This window comes from Saccopteryx leptura, chromosome 3 (genome assembly GCF_036850995.1).
Source record: "Saccopteryx leptura isolate mSacLep1 chromosome 3, mSacLep1_pri_phased_curated, whole genome shotgun sequence".
Lineage (NCBI taxonomy): Eukaryota > Metazoa > Chordata > Mammalia > Chiroptera > Emballonuridae > Saccopteryx > Saccopteryx leptura.
The window spans coordinates 330,350,716-330,368,333 of record NC_089505.1 but is presented as its reverse complement, the minus strand read 5'-3'; the positions used below and the strand labels follow the sequence as shown (position 1 = coordinate 330,368,333).

At 44.7% G+C, this 17,618-nt stretch overlaps 1 protein-coding gene, 1 long non-coding RNA gene and 1 pseudogene across 7 annotated transcripts in view; 1 reads left to right on the top strand and 2 right to left on the bottom strand.

Moving 5' to 3' along the window:
- DPY19L4 (dpy-19 like 4) overlaps window positions 1-8,313 on the bottom strand; it is a 96,691-nt gene extending 88,378 nt beyond the window's left edge. For 3 of the 6 annotated variants that reach the window (XM_066379147.1, XM_066379146.1, XM_066379150.1), the window contains exons 1-2: window positions 8,146-8,313; window positions 39-149 (exon numbers count right to left, since the gene is read on the bottom strand). In XM_066379147.1, the coding sequence (XP_066235244.1) occupies window positions 39-149; window positions 8,146-8,161 (127 nt within the window). In that variant the 5' untranslated portion in view covers window positions 8,162-8,313. Of the gene's footprint in view, window positions 1-38; window positions 150-8,145 lie in introns of those variants that run through there. The other 3 variants (XM_066379144.1, XM_066379149.1, XM_066379148.1) reach the window with 3 other exon arrangements.
- A 112-nt stretch (window positions 8,314-8,425) lies between these two features.
- Window positions 8,426-12,899, top strand: LOC136398035 (uncharacterized). Its single transcript, XR_010749967.1, has 3 exons — window positions 8,426-8,630; window positions 10,940-11,083; window positions 12,741-12,899. It is a non-coding gene; the product is annotated as an uncharacterized lncRNA (long non-coding RNA).
- A 1,736-nt stretch (window positions 12,900-14,635) lies between these two features.
- LOC136398558 (gamma-2-syntrophin pseudogene) lies at window positions 14,636-15,906 on the bottom strand (annotated as a pseudogene).
- Window positions 15,907-17,618: the final 1,712 nt, after the last annotated feature.

Genomic DNA, 17,618 nt, shown 5'->3' with positions numbered 1-17,618 from the left:
CACAAAATATTTTTATACATTTAAAATATTGAACTTACATTTTGGAGGTCTTTCAGGAACGAGAATGTCATCAATTTTCTCTTCTTTGGCAGACTCTTTATCTTCTGAAGACTTCGGCATTTTTCTTCGGCGCAGTTCTATAGCTGGTCCTTAAAATGTTTGAAAAGTTATTGCAATGTGTATCAAATTACTCTGTCTGTAACCCAAATGCTTAACTTTTACTATACTAAGAAAAAAATCACACAAAGACCTTTTAATAACAAAGATAACTTTTCCCATAATTATTTTAGCACTCATCACAAAACTGCTTCCATACAAAAAGACAATATAAGTTCTGCCTCCAATATGTGCTTTCAGTGTTATTGATAAACCCATTAGCTCTTCTTTTGAGATGATCCTATTTTCAAAATAAGTTAGAATAACTAAACTTTTTTCTATGATTGGGAAACAAACTATTATTTAACTAATCAAATATTACTCGTCACCTATTAGTTACATGCATAATTCATGGACTAACAATTTTTTAAATCAAAATATAATAAAATACATCGATCATAAAACTATACTTCATTTTTTAAATAATTCTGAAGTTCTGCAGAATTTCACAATGCTGTGGTACTATTATCATTCAACAGTCTTATAGATTTAGGTATTAGAAATAGGCTTAGCCTAACCTGCAATGGTTCAGTAGATAAAGCATTGACCTGGTCCTTGACTGGTTGGCTCAGTGGTAGAGCATCAGCCCAGTGTGTGGAAATCCTGGGCTCGATTCCTGACCAGGGCATACAGGAGAAGCACCCATTTGCTTCTCCATCCTTTCCCCTTTCCTTTCTCTCTATGTCTCTCTTCCCCTCCTGCAGCCAAGGCTCTATTAGAGCAAAGTTGGCCCGGACGCTGAGGATTGCTCCATGACCTCCACCTCAGATGCTAGAATGGCTGTGGTTGCAATGGAGCAACAGCCCCGATGGGCAGAGCACTGTCCCCTAGTGAGCTTGCCAGATGGATCCTGGTCAGGAGCATTTGGGAGTCTGTCTGCCACTCCTTGCTTAAGAAAAATACAAAAGGCCCTGGCCGGTTGGCTCAGCGGTAGAGCGTCGGCCTGGCGTGCGGAAGTCCCAGGTTCGATTCCTGGCCAGGGCACACAGGAGAGGCGCCCATCTGCTTCTCCACCCTTCCCCCTCTCCTTCCTCTCTGTCTCTTCACCTCCTGCAGCCGAGGCTCCACTGGAGCAAAAGATGGCCCGGGTGCTGGGGATGGCTCCTTGGCCTCTGCCCCAGGCGCTAGAGTGGCTCTGGTCGTGACAGAGTGACGCCCTGGATGGGCAGAGCATCGCCCCCTGGTGGGCGTGCTGGGTGGATCCCGGTCAGGCACATGCGGGAGTTTGTCTGACTGCCTCCCCGTTTCCAGCTTCAGAAACACACACACACACACACAAATACAAAAAAAAAAAAAAAGCATCTACCTGGAACACTGGCTGCCAGTTCAAAACCCTGAGCTTGCCTGGTCAAGGCACATGCAGGAAGCAACTACTATGAGTTGATGCTTCCCGCTTCACCCTCCTCCATTTCCCTCTCTCCCTCTCCTCTCTTTAAAAATAAATAAATAAAAATCTAAAAAACCCAAAAAAACAAAATAGGCAGAACCTACAAATATCCCTATATTGGGGAAATCTCATAAAATGTCCCAGTATTAAACTATCTACCTTTATATAGCCAATTAAAAAAAGGAATGAAGTACTTTCAAACCAGGTAACTAATTCCAAATTAAGTAGAAATGTACTATAGTTAACATAACTATTTTTCCTCCTTAGAACTAATTATCTTATGGGGTAGAATTTGCTGTTGTATAGTTACAGAGTGTCTTGTAAAGTTTATAAGGTGGTACACGAATTTATCTCCTTATAGAAGTAGTCTTTTCATTTACCGATTTTAGTGAAAGAGGAAGAGAGATAGGAACACAGATCTGTTCCTGTATGTGCCCTGATCAGGACTGAACTGAAAGCCTCTACCCTTTGGGACAATGCTCTTCTAACCAATCAAGCTATCAGCCAGGGCTAAGAAATCTTTTTTATTTTCATTGATTACTTTCTCAAACATGATTCGACTGTGGGGAGAGGGGGTCCAGCTGAGCCTGTGACTCCTTGCTCAAGCCAGTGACCTCATGCTCAAACTGGTAAACCTGCGCTCAAGCTGGCGACCTCAGGGTTTCGGACCTGGGTCCTCAGCATCCCAAGTCGATGCTCCATCCACTGTGCCACCACTTGGTCAGAGTCTTGTCTTTACTTTTAGTGATAGTTTTTGGCAATGAAATATGAGCCTAAGAGAGAAGTCAAAAAAGGAGAAATGGCCTGACCAAGTGGTGGCACACTGGATAGAGCACTGACCTGAGACGCTGAGGACCCGGGTTTGAAACCCTGAGGTCAGTGGCTTGAGCGCGGGGTCAATAGCTCGAGCGTGGGATCATAGACATGACCTCATGGTCACTGGTTTCAGCCCAAAGGTCGCTAGCTTGAGCAAGGGGTCACTGGTTTGGCTGGATCCCCTGGTCAAGGCACGTGTGAGATACAATCAACAAACTAAAGTGTCGCAACTACAAGAGGATGTTTCTCATCTCTCTCCCTACCTGTCTTTCTCCGTCTCCATCTGTTTCTCTTTCTCCCTTCCTCGCTCTCTCTCTCTTACTAAAAAAAAAAGGGGGGGAGGAATAAATCAGCTACTGTTGCTGATTAGATGGATTGTTCTCTAATTTTACTGTAGAAAATGAATAAAATATATTTCAGCCTGACCAGGTGGGAGCGCAGTGGATAGAGCGTTGGACTGGGATGCGGAGGACCCAGGTTCCAAACCCTGAGGTCACCGGTTCACCGGCTTGAGTGGGGGCTCACCAACTTGAGCACAGGGTTGCTAGCTTGAACGTGGGATCGACCATAGACATGACCCCATGGTCACAGGCTTGAGCCCAAAGTCCGCTGGCTTGAAACACAAGGTTGTTGGCTTGAGCCCAAGGTCCCTGGCTTGAGCAAGGGGTGACTCACTCTGCTGTAGCTCCCAGGGTCAAGGCACATATGAGAAAGCAATCAATGAACAATGAAGGAGACTAAAGAGCCGCAATGAAGAATTGATGCTTATCATCTCTCTCCCTTTCTGTCTGTCCGTTTCTGTCTCTGTCTCTCTCACACACACACACAAAATATATATATATATTTCAAAATAGCATCAAAGTAAATTCGTGTTCACCAAAATATCTTTAAACACTGACATAGTGAGAAAACAATATATTTTGCGGCTTAAGTTTGACTAGTCTAATTTTTAACCATTTCTATACTATCATTTATTATGTAGTCACATTAAGTAGTGAAGCCACTGAATATATCATAAAATGACATTATTAGAAAAGCCATACTGTCAATTTTTTTATACTGTCAATTTTGAGGTTGTTTTGCATACAAATCTGGGTCAACTAATATCCATTATATTCCTTCTTCATGAGGCTCTTTTAATTTTCCCCTTCTAAGAATTAAAGCAAATGTTAGACTAACAAGAATGAAGTTTATGTAAAGCCAAATAAAATCTTCACATAGTTATTGTTTATAATTTTATTTAAAAAGCATACAAGGAAAAAATAGCCATAAGAAGTTTACTTAGTAGTTACATGTGCATGTTAAACACATTAATAGTACTGGATTTAAAAGTAAATTTAAATGGCCTGACCAGGCGGTGGCGCAGTGGATAGAGCATAGGACTGGGATGCAGAGGACCCAGGTTCGAGACCCCGAGGTTGCCATTTGAGCGTGGGCTCATCTGGTTTGAGCTAAAAGCTCACCAGCTTGGACCCAAGGTCGCTGGCTCAAGCAAGGGGTCACTTGGTCTGCTGAAGGCCCGTGGTCAAGGCACATATGAGAAAGCAATCAATGAACTAAGGTGTTGCAACGAGAAACTGATGATTGATGCTTCTCATCTCTCTCCGTTCCTGTCTGTCTGCCCCTAGCTATCCCTCTCTCTGACTCTCTCTCTCTCTGTCCCTGTAAAAAAAAAAAAAAAGTAAATTTAATTGGATAAGTTCAGAAATCAAGTTAACAAATATATTGAAGTAGTTAACAAAAGTATGGTGACCAATGGATTAGATAAGTCTTTTTACTAGACAGAATCTAAAAGTACACATTTAAGAAAAAGATAAACTGGGAAAAGGGAGTATTCACATAAAAAAAGTATTCTTTACAAAAAGCTATCATTTTCTTTTTTAAAAATTCTTTAAAAAATAAATCATCTTATAGGGACTTTAATAAAGTGTTCTCTGTACACATACATGGATTTTTATTTATAAAAGAACTTAGACAAAAATTTCAGTTTTAAAATAATTTATGAAGCATACAAATCTTAACAGTCATCTCTCAAGAATCTGTATTAGTGCCTGACCAAGTGGTGGCAAAGTGGGTAGAGCATTGAACTGGGACGCAGAGGACCCAGGTTTGAAACCCTGAGGTCGCCGGCTTGAGCGCAGGCTCACCAGCTTGAGCATGGAGTCACTGGCTTGAGCGTGGGATCATAGACATGACCCCATGGTCACTGGCTTAAGCCCAAAGGTCTCTGGCTTGAAGCCCAAGGTCTCTGGCTTGAGCCTAAGATTACTAGCTTGAGCAAGGGGCCACTCACTCTGCTGTAGCGCCCCCCCCCATCAAGGCACATATGAGAAAGCAATCAATGAACAATTAAGAAGCAGCAACGAAGACTTGAGGATCTCTCTCTTCCTGTCTGTTCCTCTCTCCCTCTCTATGTCACAAAAAGAAAAAAAAAGTCTGTATTAGTAATGATAAAGACCATACAGATAAATATACTACAAAGGAACTATAATGCTTTATTTTCTTAATGCTAATAGGCAATACATTTTAAGATATTGTGTAGTAAGATTTTCTTTTTTTTTTTTACAGAGACAGAGAGTGAGTCAGAGAGAGGGTTAGGGACAGACAGACAGAAACGGAGAGAGATGAGAAGCATCAATCATCAGTTTTTCGTTGCTGTTGTGACACCTTAGTTGTTCATTGATTGCTTTCTCATATGTGCCTTGACCGTGGGCTACAGTAGACTGAGTAACCCCTTGCTCAAGCCAGTGACCTTAGGTCCAAGCTGGTGAGCTTTGCTCAAACCAGATGAGCCTGTGCTCAAGCTGGTGACCTCAGGGTCTCGAACCTGGGTCCTCTGCATCCCAGTCCGACGCTCTATCCACTGCGCCACCACCTGGTCAGACTCTAGTAAGATTTTTAAGTGGAAAAAAAATTATCATATTAAATTCATGCACTGATTTTAACATGCCAATTTCAGCAAGCAAAAAAAGTGAACATGCTTTCAGGGAGCAGAAAGTACAACTTGGGCCTGACCAGGAAGTGGCGCAGTGGATAGAGCGTCGAACTGGGATGTAAAGGACCCAGGTTCAAGACCCCCATGGTCGCCAGCTTGAGCGCGGGCTCATCTGGTTTGAGCAAAAGCCCACCAGCTTGAACCCAAGGTCGCTGGCTCCAGCAAAGGGTTACTCGGTCTGCTGAAGGCCCGCGGTCAAGGGACATATGAGAAAGCAATCAATGAACAACTACGGTGTTGCAACGCGCAATGAAAAACTAATGATTGATGCTCCTGATCTCTCTCTGTTCCTGTCTGTCCCTGTCTATCCCTCTCAAACCTTTTGAAGTTGGGGCACATTTAAAATCCTACAAATACAAATTTCTGAGAAATATCTTATAATAATTAAGTCAAATATTAAAGAAAAAAAATATAAAGTCCAAGCGTGCTTTTATGGTAAACAAAATAAATACGACAAAATTAAATTTATTCTGATATTAAAAAACATTTTTGTTACATTTTTTGTTATGCTTTTTAGAATTCGTAAAAAACAGGGGTTAAAAAATTAAAAAATGGCAAAAATGTTATCTTTTTATATATATAGATACATTCATAGTGAGATTTAGTAAATTTGGCAGGTCCTGGCGCGAATGTGTTAAGTTTTTTCATTCTTGTGTTTATGAGAAACATAAGCCTGATGTGTCCTAGCGATTTCTTCAATGTTTGGGCATATATTTAAAAAGCAAACTCTCATTTCCTCATCAATACATTGAAGAATTCCTCTCTTTTTACTCTTAATTGTGTTGAGTACAGAAAATCCCCACCATACATATCATCTTAACTTGACATTAAACAAAGGATAGAAGAAACTTGCCTCCACAGTCTTTCTGGGGAACATGGGGGTAGTGTAAACAATCCAGCACCACAGTTTAACAGCCTTTTGCAACCTAATCAGGCAAGTGAGGTGGGGTGTTGGGCAGACTATCAGCTTACAGCCAATTCCCACATCTGTTCCTCAAAAATCTAAACTCTAAAAACCCTGTTAGTTTTTCGGTCCCCAACAGGCACATAATTCTCTAGAATACCTTAGGGCGCACCTGGAAATCTTCTAGGGTGCACCAGTGTGCCCTGGCACACACTTTGAGAACCACTGGCCTAGGCTGTTGAAGTCCCAGGTTTGAAACCCCAAAGTTGCCAGCTTGAGCCCAAGGTCATGAACAAGGGGTCACTGGCTTGGCTTGAGCCCCCTCCCCCAAGGCAGGTATGTGAAGCAATCAATGAACAACTAAAGTGCCACAACTAGGAGTTGATGCTTGTCATCTCTCTCCCTTCCTATCTCTCCTATCTCATATATATAGCTAATCTGACCCAAAAAATGGTTTAATTTTGATTCATTCACACTGGATGGCTAATGTTGTGTGTTGTGTTGGGTGTTCTCATTTTTTTTATTTGACAATAGAGAAAAGAGGTCAGTGTCCTTGACTACATAGTCAGGTACTGGCATGTTTTTAAACTTTTTGCCGCACACACATTGAATATCACTGCTTTAACAAGCATGAAAAGGGCTCATGGAAACATACAAGCTATCAACCTACTCCCAGAGATTTGCAATTAGTCAGAAAAGAAAAAAAGTGTTTTAATAATATACTGCAACCAAAGATAAAACCAAAGCAACAAATGGAATTACATTCTTTGTTATCAACCACAAATAGTTTTGTTTCTGAAGTTGTTTTTCGGTGGAGTGTTTTAAATTTAAACCAGTTTGAACACGCTGAAATCTCAAGGAACAGAAGGCAAATATGAAGCGAGTGTGAACATAAAGGCGAGACAGTAAGTCACAAACAGCTAACACTTCTTACAATTTTTTTTTAAAATCACTTTCCACTGAATTCTTGAAACTCTCTCTTGCACTCTTGGTTCAGTAAGGCTTAGAATCTAAATAGATCATATTCAAAACTCCACTCAATATGATAAAAAGTTACTATGTTTTCCACCAAAATGAAAACTGCTCAGTCAAGTGACACCATCATATATAACTGTCCCTGAAACTAGTATGGGTATCATGAAGTTATTATGCCATGAATGCTTCCTATAATAGGTTTCTCTAAGTAAGTTCCTCCCAATTCCCATCTTTCTCTCATACCTATCATTTTCTATGACTAAATACTGCTGGAAGAATGCTTTTCTTGGCACTGGCCCTGCGGGGCCATGGAAAGCTTTCTCCGTCCCACCACTTTCACCCTCAAAGCACTCCAGGCCTCTGAATCCCCAACTCCTTACAGTCCGTCTACTTCTGCCATCTCCTCCTAACCTGTAAGTGAACTTGGCTTTCTCCAGTGTCTGCCTGTTCATCCCCTCCCAATTCACCCCTCCTGGTTCACCCCAGCCCCGCTTCTCGTTGCACCCTTGGCGCGCCCGCCCTCACCCGGTGACTTTGCATCCTGACCTCACTAAAGAGCGCGCTCAGAACGCAGCGCACCTGGTGAAAGGGCCATCGCTTTCAAACGGGCCCGCAGTGCCTCTACCTACACCTTCTAAAACACTGTCCCCACCCCGTAAACTACCTGCTAACAGACCTCCCTCTCAACAACTTCCCCCACAGCTTTCGCTTTTCACAGCCGATTCCCAACTTTTACTTCCACTTCCGCCGACAAACTTCTGGCCATTCCCTCGGCTCCCTCTGAATTTCCCCACAAACCTCCCCACTCCGCCCCGCGCGGTCGCCTATAGCCCAGGCCTCGGGGCCCCTCGCACCCCTGACCCTTCCCCACCACCGCGGGGGAGTTGGCGGGCAGGACCCCGAAGCCGTCACCTTCTTCCTCCGCCATCGTTTCTGCGGAGGCCGGGGGCACCGATGCGGCTCTCGCGCTCCGCGTGCACGGACCACTCCGTCACTCAAGGCCGGCTCCCCGCCGCCGCGCCCCCACTTCCTGACCCGCCCCTCTTCGGTGTCTCCACCAACCGCGCTCCCCGGGGCAGCCCGGGAACCAGAGTGCCGGGAGCGGAGAGCGGCGGGGGCCTTACGCTGGTACGCCTGCGCCTGCGCCGGCAGGAAGGCGGCTCGACTCCGCGGCGGCTCCTCCCCGTGGCCGTCCTTACCGGAAAGGTGGGAGCTCCAGCGTGCTATCCGTGACTTCTGTAATTCGACTCAGGGAGTCAGAGGCTACTTAGCGTCTGATACACCTTCCAGACCCAGCCCCTGTCTCCGCCGCATTTTACAAAAGGGAAACAGATCCAGCGAGGTGTGAGTCGTCAAGTTGGTCAAAGCTACAACTGGAACCCAGAACTCGTGTCAGGGTCTGTGTTTTCGGGGGGTTTTCAGACCGCCACAGAACACTTCCTATGGGCTGGAGATTAGGTTTAGTAGGCCGCTTGGTCATTATAAGAAAGAAACTTCTTTGGAGCTCAGTGGGGGTTTTATTTTTTAATTTCAGGGAGCAGCGAGAGAGGGGGTAAAGGGAGAGAGGTGAGAACCATCTATTCATACTTGCGGCACTTAGTTGTAGTTGTTCATTGATTGCTTCACATACGTGCCTGAGGGAGGGGGCGTGCTCCAGCCCAGCCAGCAGCGACCTTGGGCTCAAGCCAGTGACCATGGGATCATGTCCATGTTCCTTTGCTCAAGCTGAGAACCCTGTGCTCAAGCCGGCAACCTCCGTGTTTCAAAACCGGGACACCAGCTTGACCAGGTGGTGGTACAGTGGATAGAGCGTGGGTCTGGGCTTGACCGGCCTGAGTGTGGAATTGTTGGCTTTGAAACCCAAAGGTCGCTGGCTTGAGCAAGGGATCACTGGAAAACAATTAATGAACAACTAAGGTGCTGCCAACTATGAGTTGATGCTTCTCATCTCTCTCCCTTCCTGTCTCTCTATCTCTCTCTGTCTCTTAAAAAAAAAAGAAAAATCCCTCAGAGTCCCAGGTCAATTCTTTATCCACAGTGCCACAATGGGTTGGACTGTTTTATTTTTAACTTTTACTTACTGATTTGAGAGAGAGAGGAAGGAAAACAGAGAGAGAGAAACATACATTTTTTTGTTCTGCTTATTTATGCATTCATTGGCTGATTCTTGTATGTGCCCTAACAAGGAACTAACTCGCAACCTTGGCTTATCTTGACAATGCTAGTCTATCCAACTGAGCTGCCTGGCCAGGGCTGGAACTTAGTGTTTTTAACTTGTTAAACAAGTACATTTGCATTTCACAGTATTATTTTAAAAACAATAATACTATCGGCTGCGCATGAGGAAGGATGCATTTAGATATTCCACAAGAAATGGAACATACTTTTGTTAAACTGTTTATGTCTTCACATTTACTACATACCGTATTTCCCCATGTATTATATAAGATGCACCATTTTTTGAAAATTTGGGGTCTAAAAACGATGCGTCTTATACAGTGGTTGTAGGTTTTTTTATTTGCATTTCCCCCTTTTTTTGCGCTCATTGTCATAGGTATTTTTACATGCATTTCCCGCTTTTTTGCACTTGTCTTTGCGTTCATTGTTCCACGCTTGTTACTGGTATATTATGGTAGGTTACGTTTTGCCACGTTCTGCCCAGAAATGGCTCAGAAAAGATTTTTGTACAGTGCTGAATTCAAGTTAAAAGTGATCTAGTTTGCAAAAGTGAATGGAAATCATGCTGCTGAATGTAAGTTTGGTCCTTCTCCAGCTGAGAAATCAGTCCAAGCCTGGCTACGGGAAGAAGAAACCCTACTGAAAACGCCACGGAGAAGGCCATGAGAGGCAAGTCAGCAAATTGGCCTGATTCAGAGAGGAAAGATATATTGAAGATATAGGTTGAAAAGCAAAGGGCAGTTGGGATTCCTGTGTCCACAAAGATGGTTCAGCATGAGGCAAGAAGAATTGCTGATGAAAAAGAAGTTACTACCTGACCAGGCAGTGGTACAGTGGATAGAGCATTGGACTGGGACACAGAGGACCCAGGTTTGAAATCCCAAGGTCGCCAGCTTGAGCATGGGCTCATCTAGTTTTAACAAGGCTCACCAGCTTGAGCCCAAGGTCACTGGCTTGAGCAAGGGGTCACTTGCTCTGCTGGAGCCCCCTGGTCAAGGCACATATGAGAAAGCAATCAATGAACAACTAAGGAGCTGCAACAAAGATTTGTTGCTTCTCATCTCTCTCTTTCCTGTCTATCTGTCCCCATCTGTCCCTCTCTGTTTCTATCTCTGTCTCTGTCACACACACAAAAAGGTGTGGCATTTCAAATGCCATAGATGGAACTGAGGATGAGGCAATATATGAAGGTAGTGATTTGTCATCAGACACAGCTAAGGACAAGCTTATCGATGGGAGTTTTGATAGTGATGAGAAGTTGTATGAATTTTATGATGAATAAAACTTGAGTTCAATAATTTATGTAATACTTTTTTTTTTTCAAATTTCAGGCCCCATAATTAAGGTGCGTCTTATACATGAGAAAATACGATATGTCATCCTCAAACAAATACCAGGACCTTTCCCCTAACAATACTTGCAAGTAAATTTAGGAACTGACAACATGCCCATTTTAGAACAAGAGGAAAAAAAAGCACAAAAACTCACTGAAGCCATGAGGTAATTTTGTATGTTTCATTCTAAGCAGGCAGCAAAATTCTCCTAGTAGCATCTTTGTCAAGTTGGTCAGTGGTCAGCAAACTGCGGCTCGCGAGCCACATGTGGCGCTTTGGCCCCTTGAGTGTGGCTCTTCTACAAAACACCATGTGCGGGCACTACCTCAATAAGGAAAGTAGGCCCTGACCGGTTGGCTCAGCAGTAGAGCGTCGGCCTGGCGTGCGGGGGACCCGGGTTCGATTCCCGGCCAGGGCACATAGGAGAAGCGCCCATTTGCTTCCCCACCCCACCCCCATTCCTCTCTGTCTCTCTCTTCCCCTCCCGCAGCCAAGGCTCCATTGGAGCAAAGATGGCCCGGGCGCTGGGGATGGCTCCTTGGCCTCTGCCCCAGGCGTTAGAGTGGCTCTGACACCCGGGGGGGGGAGGGGGCAGAGCATCGCCCCTGGTGGGCGTGCCGGGTGGATCCTGGTCGGGCGCATGCGGGAGTCTGTCTGACTGTCTCTCCCCGTTTCCAGCTTCAGAAAAATACAAAAAAAATAATAATAATAAGGAAAGTAACTACCTATATAGTTGAAGTTTAAAAAATTTGGCTCTCAAAAGAAATTTCAGCCTGACCAGGTGGTGGTGCAGTGGATAGAGCGTCAGACTGGGATGCGGAAGGACCCAGGATCGAGACCCCGAGGTCGCCAGCTTGAGCGCGGGCTCATCTGGCTTGAGCAAAGAGCTCACCAGCTTAGACCCAAGGTCGCTGGCTCCAGCAGGGGGTTACTCGGTCTGCTGAAGGCCTGCGGTCAAGGCACATGTGAGAAAGCAATCAATGAACAACTAAGAAGTCGCAACGCGCAACGAGAAACTGATGATTGATGCTTCTCATCTCTCTCCGTTCCTGTCTTTCTGTCCCTGTCTATCTCTGCCTCTGTTAAAAAAAAAAAAAAAGAAAGAAATTTCAGTCATTGTACTGTTGATATTTGGCTCTGTTGACTAATGAGTTTGCCAACCACTGAGTTAGGTTATTGGGGGAGCAGCTGCCAGTTTTCAATATGGTGCAAAAATAGTTCCAGGAATTCTTTATGCCTTTGGTTGCCTGTAAATATGCCTTGGTATCAAGCAACATTGGACACTAGTTACAAACACTGCAGCGGGGCCCTGGCCAGATAGCTCAGTTGAGGGAAAAGAGCCCTAGCCACTGCCTCAGCAGTAGAGCGTCGGCCCAGCATGTGGAAGTCCCAGATTCAATTCCTGGTCAGGGCACACAGTAGGGGCAACCATCTGCTTCTCCCCTTCCCCTTCTCTTTCTCCCCTACCACAGCCATGACTCGAATAGGTTGAGCAAGTTGGCCCTGGGTGCTGAGCATGGCTCTATAGCCTCCACTCAGGTGATGAAATAGCTCAGTTGCCAAGCATTGCCCTGTAGGGGCCTTGCTGGGTGGATCCCGGTCCCGGTGCATATAGGAATCTGTCTCCGCCTCCCCACCTCTCAATAAGAAAAGGAAAGAAACGCCTAGCAGGTACCAGTGGTCTAGAAAAAACCTGGCTTAAAGCAGAGAAAACACAATATGTAGACCTTGAAAACTGAAAGATATGGCGGGGCCTATGGATGTGGGCAGATGATACCAGAAATGTAGATTAGGAGGCTGCTGTGGTACTCTGGGTAAGAAATAAAGCTTGGAAGAAGGCAATAGAAACAAAAATGTTCAAAGAGAATGGGTTCAAAAGGTGCTGGAGGTAAAAATGTACAGGGCCTGATGACAAATTGGATGTGATAAATGAGTTGAAAATGATTTCTGAGGTTTCTATCTTGAAATTAATCATGTACTTTCTCTGTGCCACAGTGTATTGCTAAGATATGAGAATATAAAACAGACCTGTAGTGGCACAGTGGATAAAGCGTCGACCTGGAAATGCTGAGGTCGCCGGTTCAAAACCCTGGGCTTGCCTGGTCAAGGCACATATGGGAGTTGATGCTTCAGCTCCTCCCCCTTGTCTCTCTCTCCTCTCTCTCTCTCCCTTCTCTAAAATGAATAAAGAAAATAAAAATTTAAAAAAAAAGAATATAAAACAGTGTAGGAGACCAAAATAGGGTGTGCACAGAGTTCAAAAAGGTGATAGGTACTACTTGATTTTTAATTCCGTGGCTGTCAGCTACCAAAGACTGCAGTGTAGTCCAGAATATAAATCTCCACAAAAAGAACTTTGGTCAGGCACTGCAAAATGACAGAGTTGGCTTCATTTTGTTCCAGGTGTATCAGCACAAAAGAAGAGTATGGGGCATCTGCAGTGAACAGTAACCTGTATATGATCATGTATGGGCATTTCTGCAAATGCTCTATCTACCTAGGCTTCAGGAAGAGAGAAAAGAAGCACTCAATTAAAATACATTTTCATCTCTAACTCACCAAACACTCCAGGCTTCCCTACCTCCGTGATTTGCAAGGCTAAAATGAAGTTTAGAGTTATGTGTCATTGTAGGTCATCTGGAAGCTAGTTCTCTGGGCCATTTCAGGAGACCTGGTATGCCCAAGAGAGCAGCAAGACAACTGAGAAGGGTATGCTTTGGTGATCTTTACAAACATGGGGGTCCTGGGAGTTTTTTTCACCATTCCTCTACCCTGACACACACAGCCAAAAATTATATTTGCCATCAAGCCACTGGGTGGGAGCTACGGTCACAAAGAACTCATTACCATTGCATTGACCATTGCAAGAATTCCAGCCTCTGTGAATTTCAAGTCTAGATAAAGTTCATCTTCAAACTGTTTGCCAATGATAGATGTACCACCTCAACCTGTCCTTGTTGGGTCACCTCCTTTGATCATGAAGTCTTCCATGACTGTGGAATCTGGTACCGTTGTAGTAACCTTGACGAGCCAACTCAACCAAGTTCTTAGAGGTCTTAGGAGTTTGCTTCCAGTACAGCTCCAGCACAATGACTCCCATACTGATCTCCAAGTATACTGTGTGTTCTCGTGGGGGGGGTTGGATGTGGAGAGGAATTGCCACCATAGCATAGCCAGTAGAATCTTGCTCCAACCAGGACATTTTCATTTTTCTTTTTTTGGAAAGGGGGTAGATTTTATTGGTTTCACAACTATAAGCTCATTATGAAACCATACAAAGGCCTGACCTGTGGTGGCGCAGTGGATAAAACATCGACCTGGAATGCTGACGTTGCTGGTTCGGAACCCTGGGCTTGCCTGGTCAAGGCACATATGGGAGCTGATGCTTCCTTCTCTTCCTCCCATATCTCTCTCTCATCTCTAAACTGAATAAATACAATATCTTAAAAAATATAGCCTGACCTGTGGTGGCGCAGTGGATAAAGCGTCAACCTGGAAAAACTGAGGTTGCCGGTTCAAAACCCTGGGCTTACCTGGTCAAGGCACATATGGGAGTTGATGCTTCCTGCTCCTCCCCCCCTTCTCTATAATAAATAAATAAAATCTTTAAAAATATATATATATATATAATCTTTAAAAATAAATAAAAACCATACAAAGTTGCAATGTTGTGCAGGAAAGATTCTTTTCTTTTTTTATATAAAATTTTTTTATTTATTGATTTTAGTGAGAGAGGACGGGAGGGAGTGAGGGAGAGAAAGACAGGAACATTGATCTGTTCCTGTATGTGCCTGACTGGGGATTGAACTAGCAACCTCTGTGCATCAGGACAATGTTCTAATCAACCAAGCCATCTGGCCAGGGTAAGATTTATTTCTTAAGAAAATAATTTAATTTTCACCACTCAACAGAACTCTTGAATTGCTGTACAGGTACTTCCTGGTGAGGATCTGACTGTCTATGAAAATGGGGTCTCCAGAGGCCACCTTGACCACTAGTAAGGAGTGAATTAAGTAGAGGACAGCTCTCAGGTCCTGGGATTCAAGTTCCTTGATCTCAATTTGTTTGGTGTTAAGATTTGGAAACAGCAGCTTGAATTGAGCTTATCCATCATCTGAAGATCCCTGAAGCTTGAGAGAAATTAAATCTCCAGAGGACATTCTTGGTCCTGCTGCTGAACTAGATGAATCCCAAAGCAAAGTCCATTGTGAAACACAGCGTTTCTACTTGTCAGATGCACATACATGTTTGTTTGTTTGTTTGTTTGTTTTTTGTTTTTTCTGAAGCTGGAAACGGGGAGAGACAGTCAGACAGACTCCCGCATGCGCCCGACCGGGATCCACCCGGCATGCCCACCAGGGGCGATGCTCTGCCCACCAGGGGGCAATGCTCTGCCCCTCCGGGGCGTCGCTCTGCCATGACCAGAGCCACTCTAGCGCCTGGGGCAGAGGCCAAGGAGCCATCCCCAGCGCTCGGGCCATCTTTGCTCCAATGGAGCCTTGGCTGCGGGAGGGGAAGAGAGAGAGAGGAAGGGGGGGTGGAGAAGCAGATGGGCACTTCTCCTATGTGCCCTGGTCGGGAATCGAACCCGGGTCCCCCGCACGCCAGGCCGACGTTCTACCGCTGAGCCAACCGGGGCCAGGGCCACATACATGTTTTGAATCCAGTTCTCTGAATTTCCTGTCAAAGGAGGGCTAGGAGGCCCCGCTGCTGTGGTCACTATGTGGCCCCAGGAATCCTAGTGACAGCTTCAGAAATGGTGGTACATCCCTGAAATACTAAACAGCAGTGGTCACTTCATCGCCGGCATTTCTTAGATGATACATCGCTTACTTGTGGGTTGAGCTTACTACATTAGTGCAATTAACGTGCAGAATGGCGTCTCCTCTGAACAACATCCCTGTTTGGTCAGCTGCATGGTCTTTGAATATTTTCGATATGACTACAGGGACTCTGTGCTCAGCGCCTCCCTTTGTAATCAGGCCCAAGCCATCAATGGGCTGTCCGTGAAGTATATAACAGTTCTGTGATTTGCATGGGGATTGCTTCCACTAAAACAGATGAAATCCTGTCTCTGAATTGTTAGTACCTCTTTAGTCAGCTTCAGCTGGACGTCATAGGCATTTCCAGACACTTCGTGGTGCAACAATGCAATGACAGGTTACCTCCACACAGGCACCAGCAGGCGGCAGGCTGAGGGCAGGGATCTAGCACGGCTAATCGCAGACCACGGCGAAGGCCCGAGCGTCCCGAGCTGCCCGACCTGGGAGCGCTGCGACCCAGCATGAGTATCCAAGGGCCCCTCAGGCGCCACGGTGTCTCTACCTCTCCGATGAGGCTTGTGCGCTGCTGGCAGCAGCCCTAAGGGGCCAAGAGCTCCCCAGAACATTTTCTTGAGTACAACTGTTTTTTTTTATTATTATTTTTATTGATTTTTAGAGGGGGGGAGAGAGAGAGAGAGAGAAAGAAGGAAGGAAGGAAGGAAGGAAGGAAGGAAGGAAGGAAGGAAGGAAGGAAGGAAGGAAGGAAGGAAGGAAGGAAGGAAGGAAGGAAGGAAGGAAGGAAGGAAGGAAGGAAGGAAGGAAGGAAGGAAGGAAGGAAGGAAGGAAGGAAGGAAGGAAGGAAGGAAGGAAGGAAGGAAGGAAGGGAAAGAAAGAAAGAAAAGAAAAGAAAGAAAAGAAAAAAGAAAAGAAAAGAAAAGAAAAAAGAAAAAAGAAAAGAAAAAGAGCAGGAAGCATCAACTCCCCTATGTGCCTTACCGGGCAAGCCCAAGGTTTTGAACCGGCAACCTCAGCGTTCCAGGTCAACGCTTTATCCCACTGCACCACCACAGGTCAGGCTACAACTGTATTTTTTTTTCTACTTTATTTATTTATTTTATTTATTTATTTTAGAGAGGAGAGAGAGAGGGAAAGAAAGAGACAGAGAGAGAGACAAGGGGGAGGAGCTGGAAGCATCAACTCCCATATGTGCCTTGACCAGGCAAGCCTAGGGTTTCAAACCGGCGACCTCAGCATTTCCAGGTCAACGCTTTATCCACTGCGCCACCACAGGTCAGGCAGGCTACAACTGTTTTTTTTTTTTTTTTTTTTTTTTTTTTTATTTTATTTTATTTTTTTACAGAGACAGAGAGAGGGTCAGAGTGAGGGATAGACAGGGACAGACAGACAGGAACAGAGAGATGAGAAGCATCAATCATTAGTTTTTTGTTGTGCATTGCGACACCTTAGTTGTTCATTGATTGCTTTCTCATTTGTGCCTTGACCATAGGCCTTCAGCAGACCGAGTAACCCCTTGCTTGAGCCAGTGACCTTGGGTCCAAGCTGGTGAATTTTTCCTCAAACCAGATGAGCCCGCACTCAAGCTGGCGACCTCGGGGTCTCGAACGTGGGTCTTCCGCATCCCAGTCTGACGCTCTATCCACTGCGCCACCGCCTGGTCAGGCCCGCTACAACTGTTTTTAAGAGTTAAAATTCCTCTAGGAAGTTTTATTGAATGGCCTGATTGAGATTTTTCCCAGGCAAAGCCTCTACTTTACTAGACAGTTCACTGACTCTGTGCCAAGAATCCTTCCTCTCTGCTTTCACAGAGAAGCCCTCAAAATATTTGTGAAATGTAATTGAGTTGAATTATACTAGAGTTCCCAGATAAAAATGTAAGACCCTATATTATAATGCCCCATGCAATATTTGGGCCATACTTATACTAAAAATTGTTATTTATCTGAAATTCCCATTTAACTGAGAATCCTGATTTTGGTTTGGTTTGATTTTTTTATAAATTGTTTTTGCTGTCAACCCAATTTATGGATTGAGACTGCCCCAGTGGAAGCAAATTATTACTTTCAGGACTTCTGGGCAAGTGTAAATAACA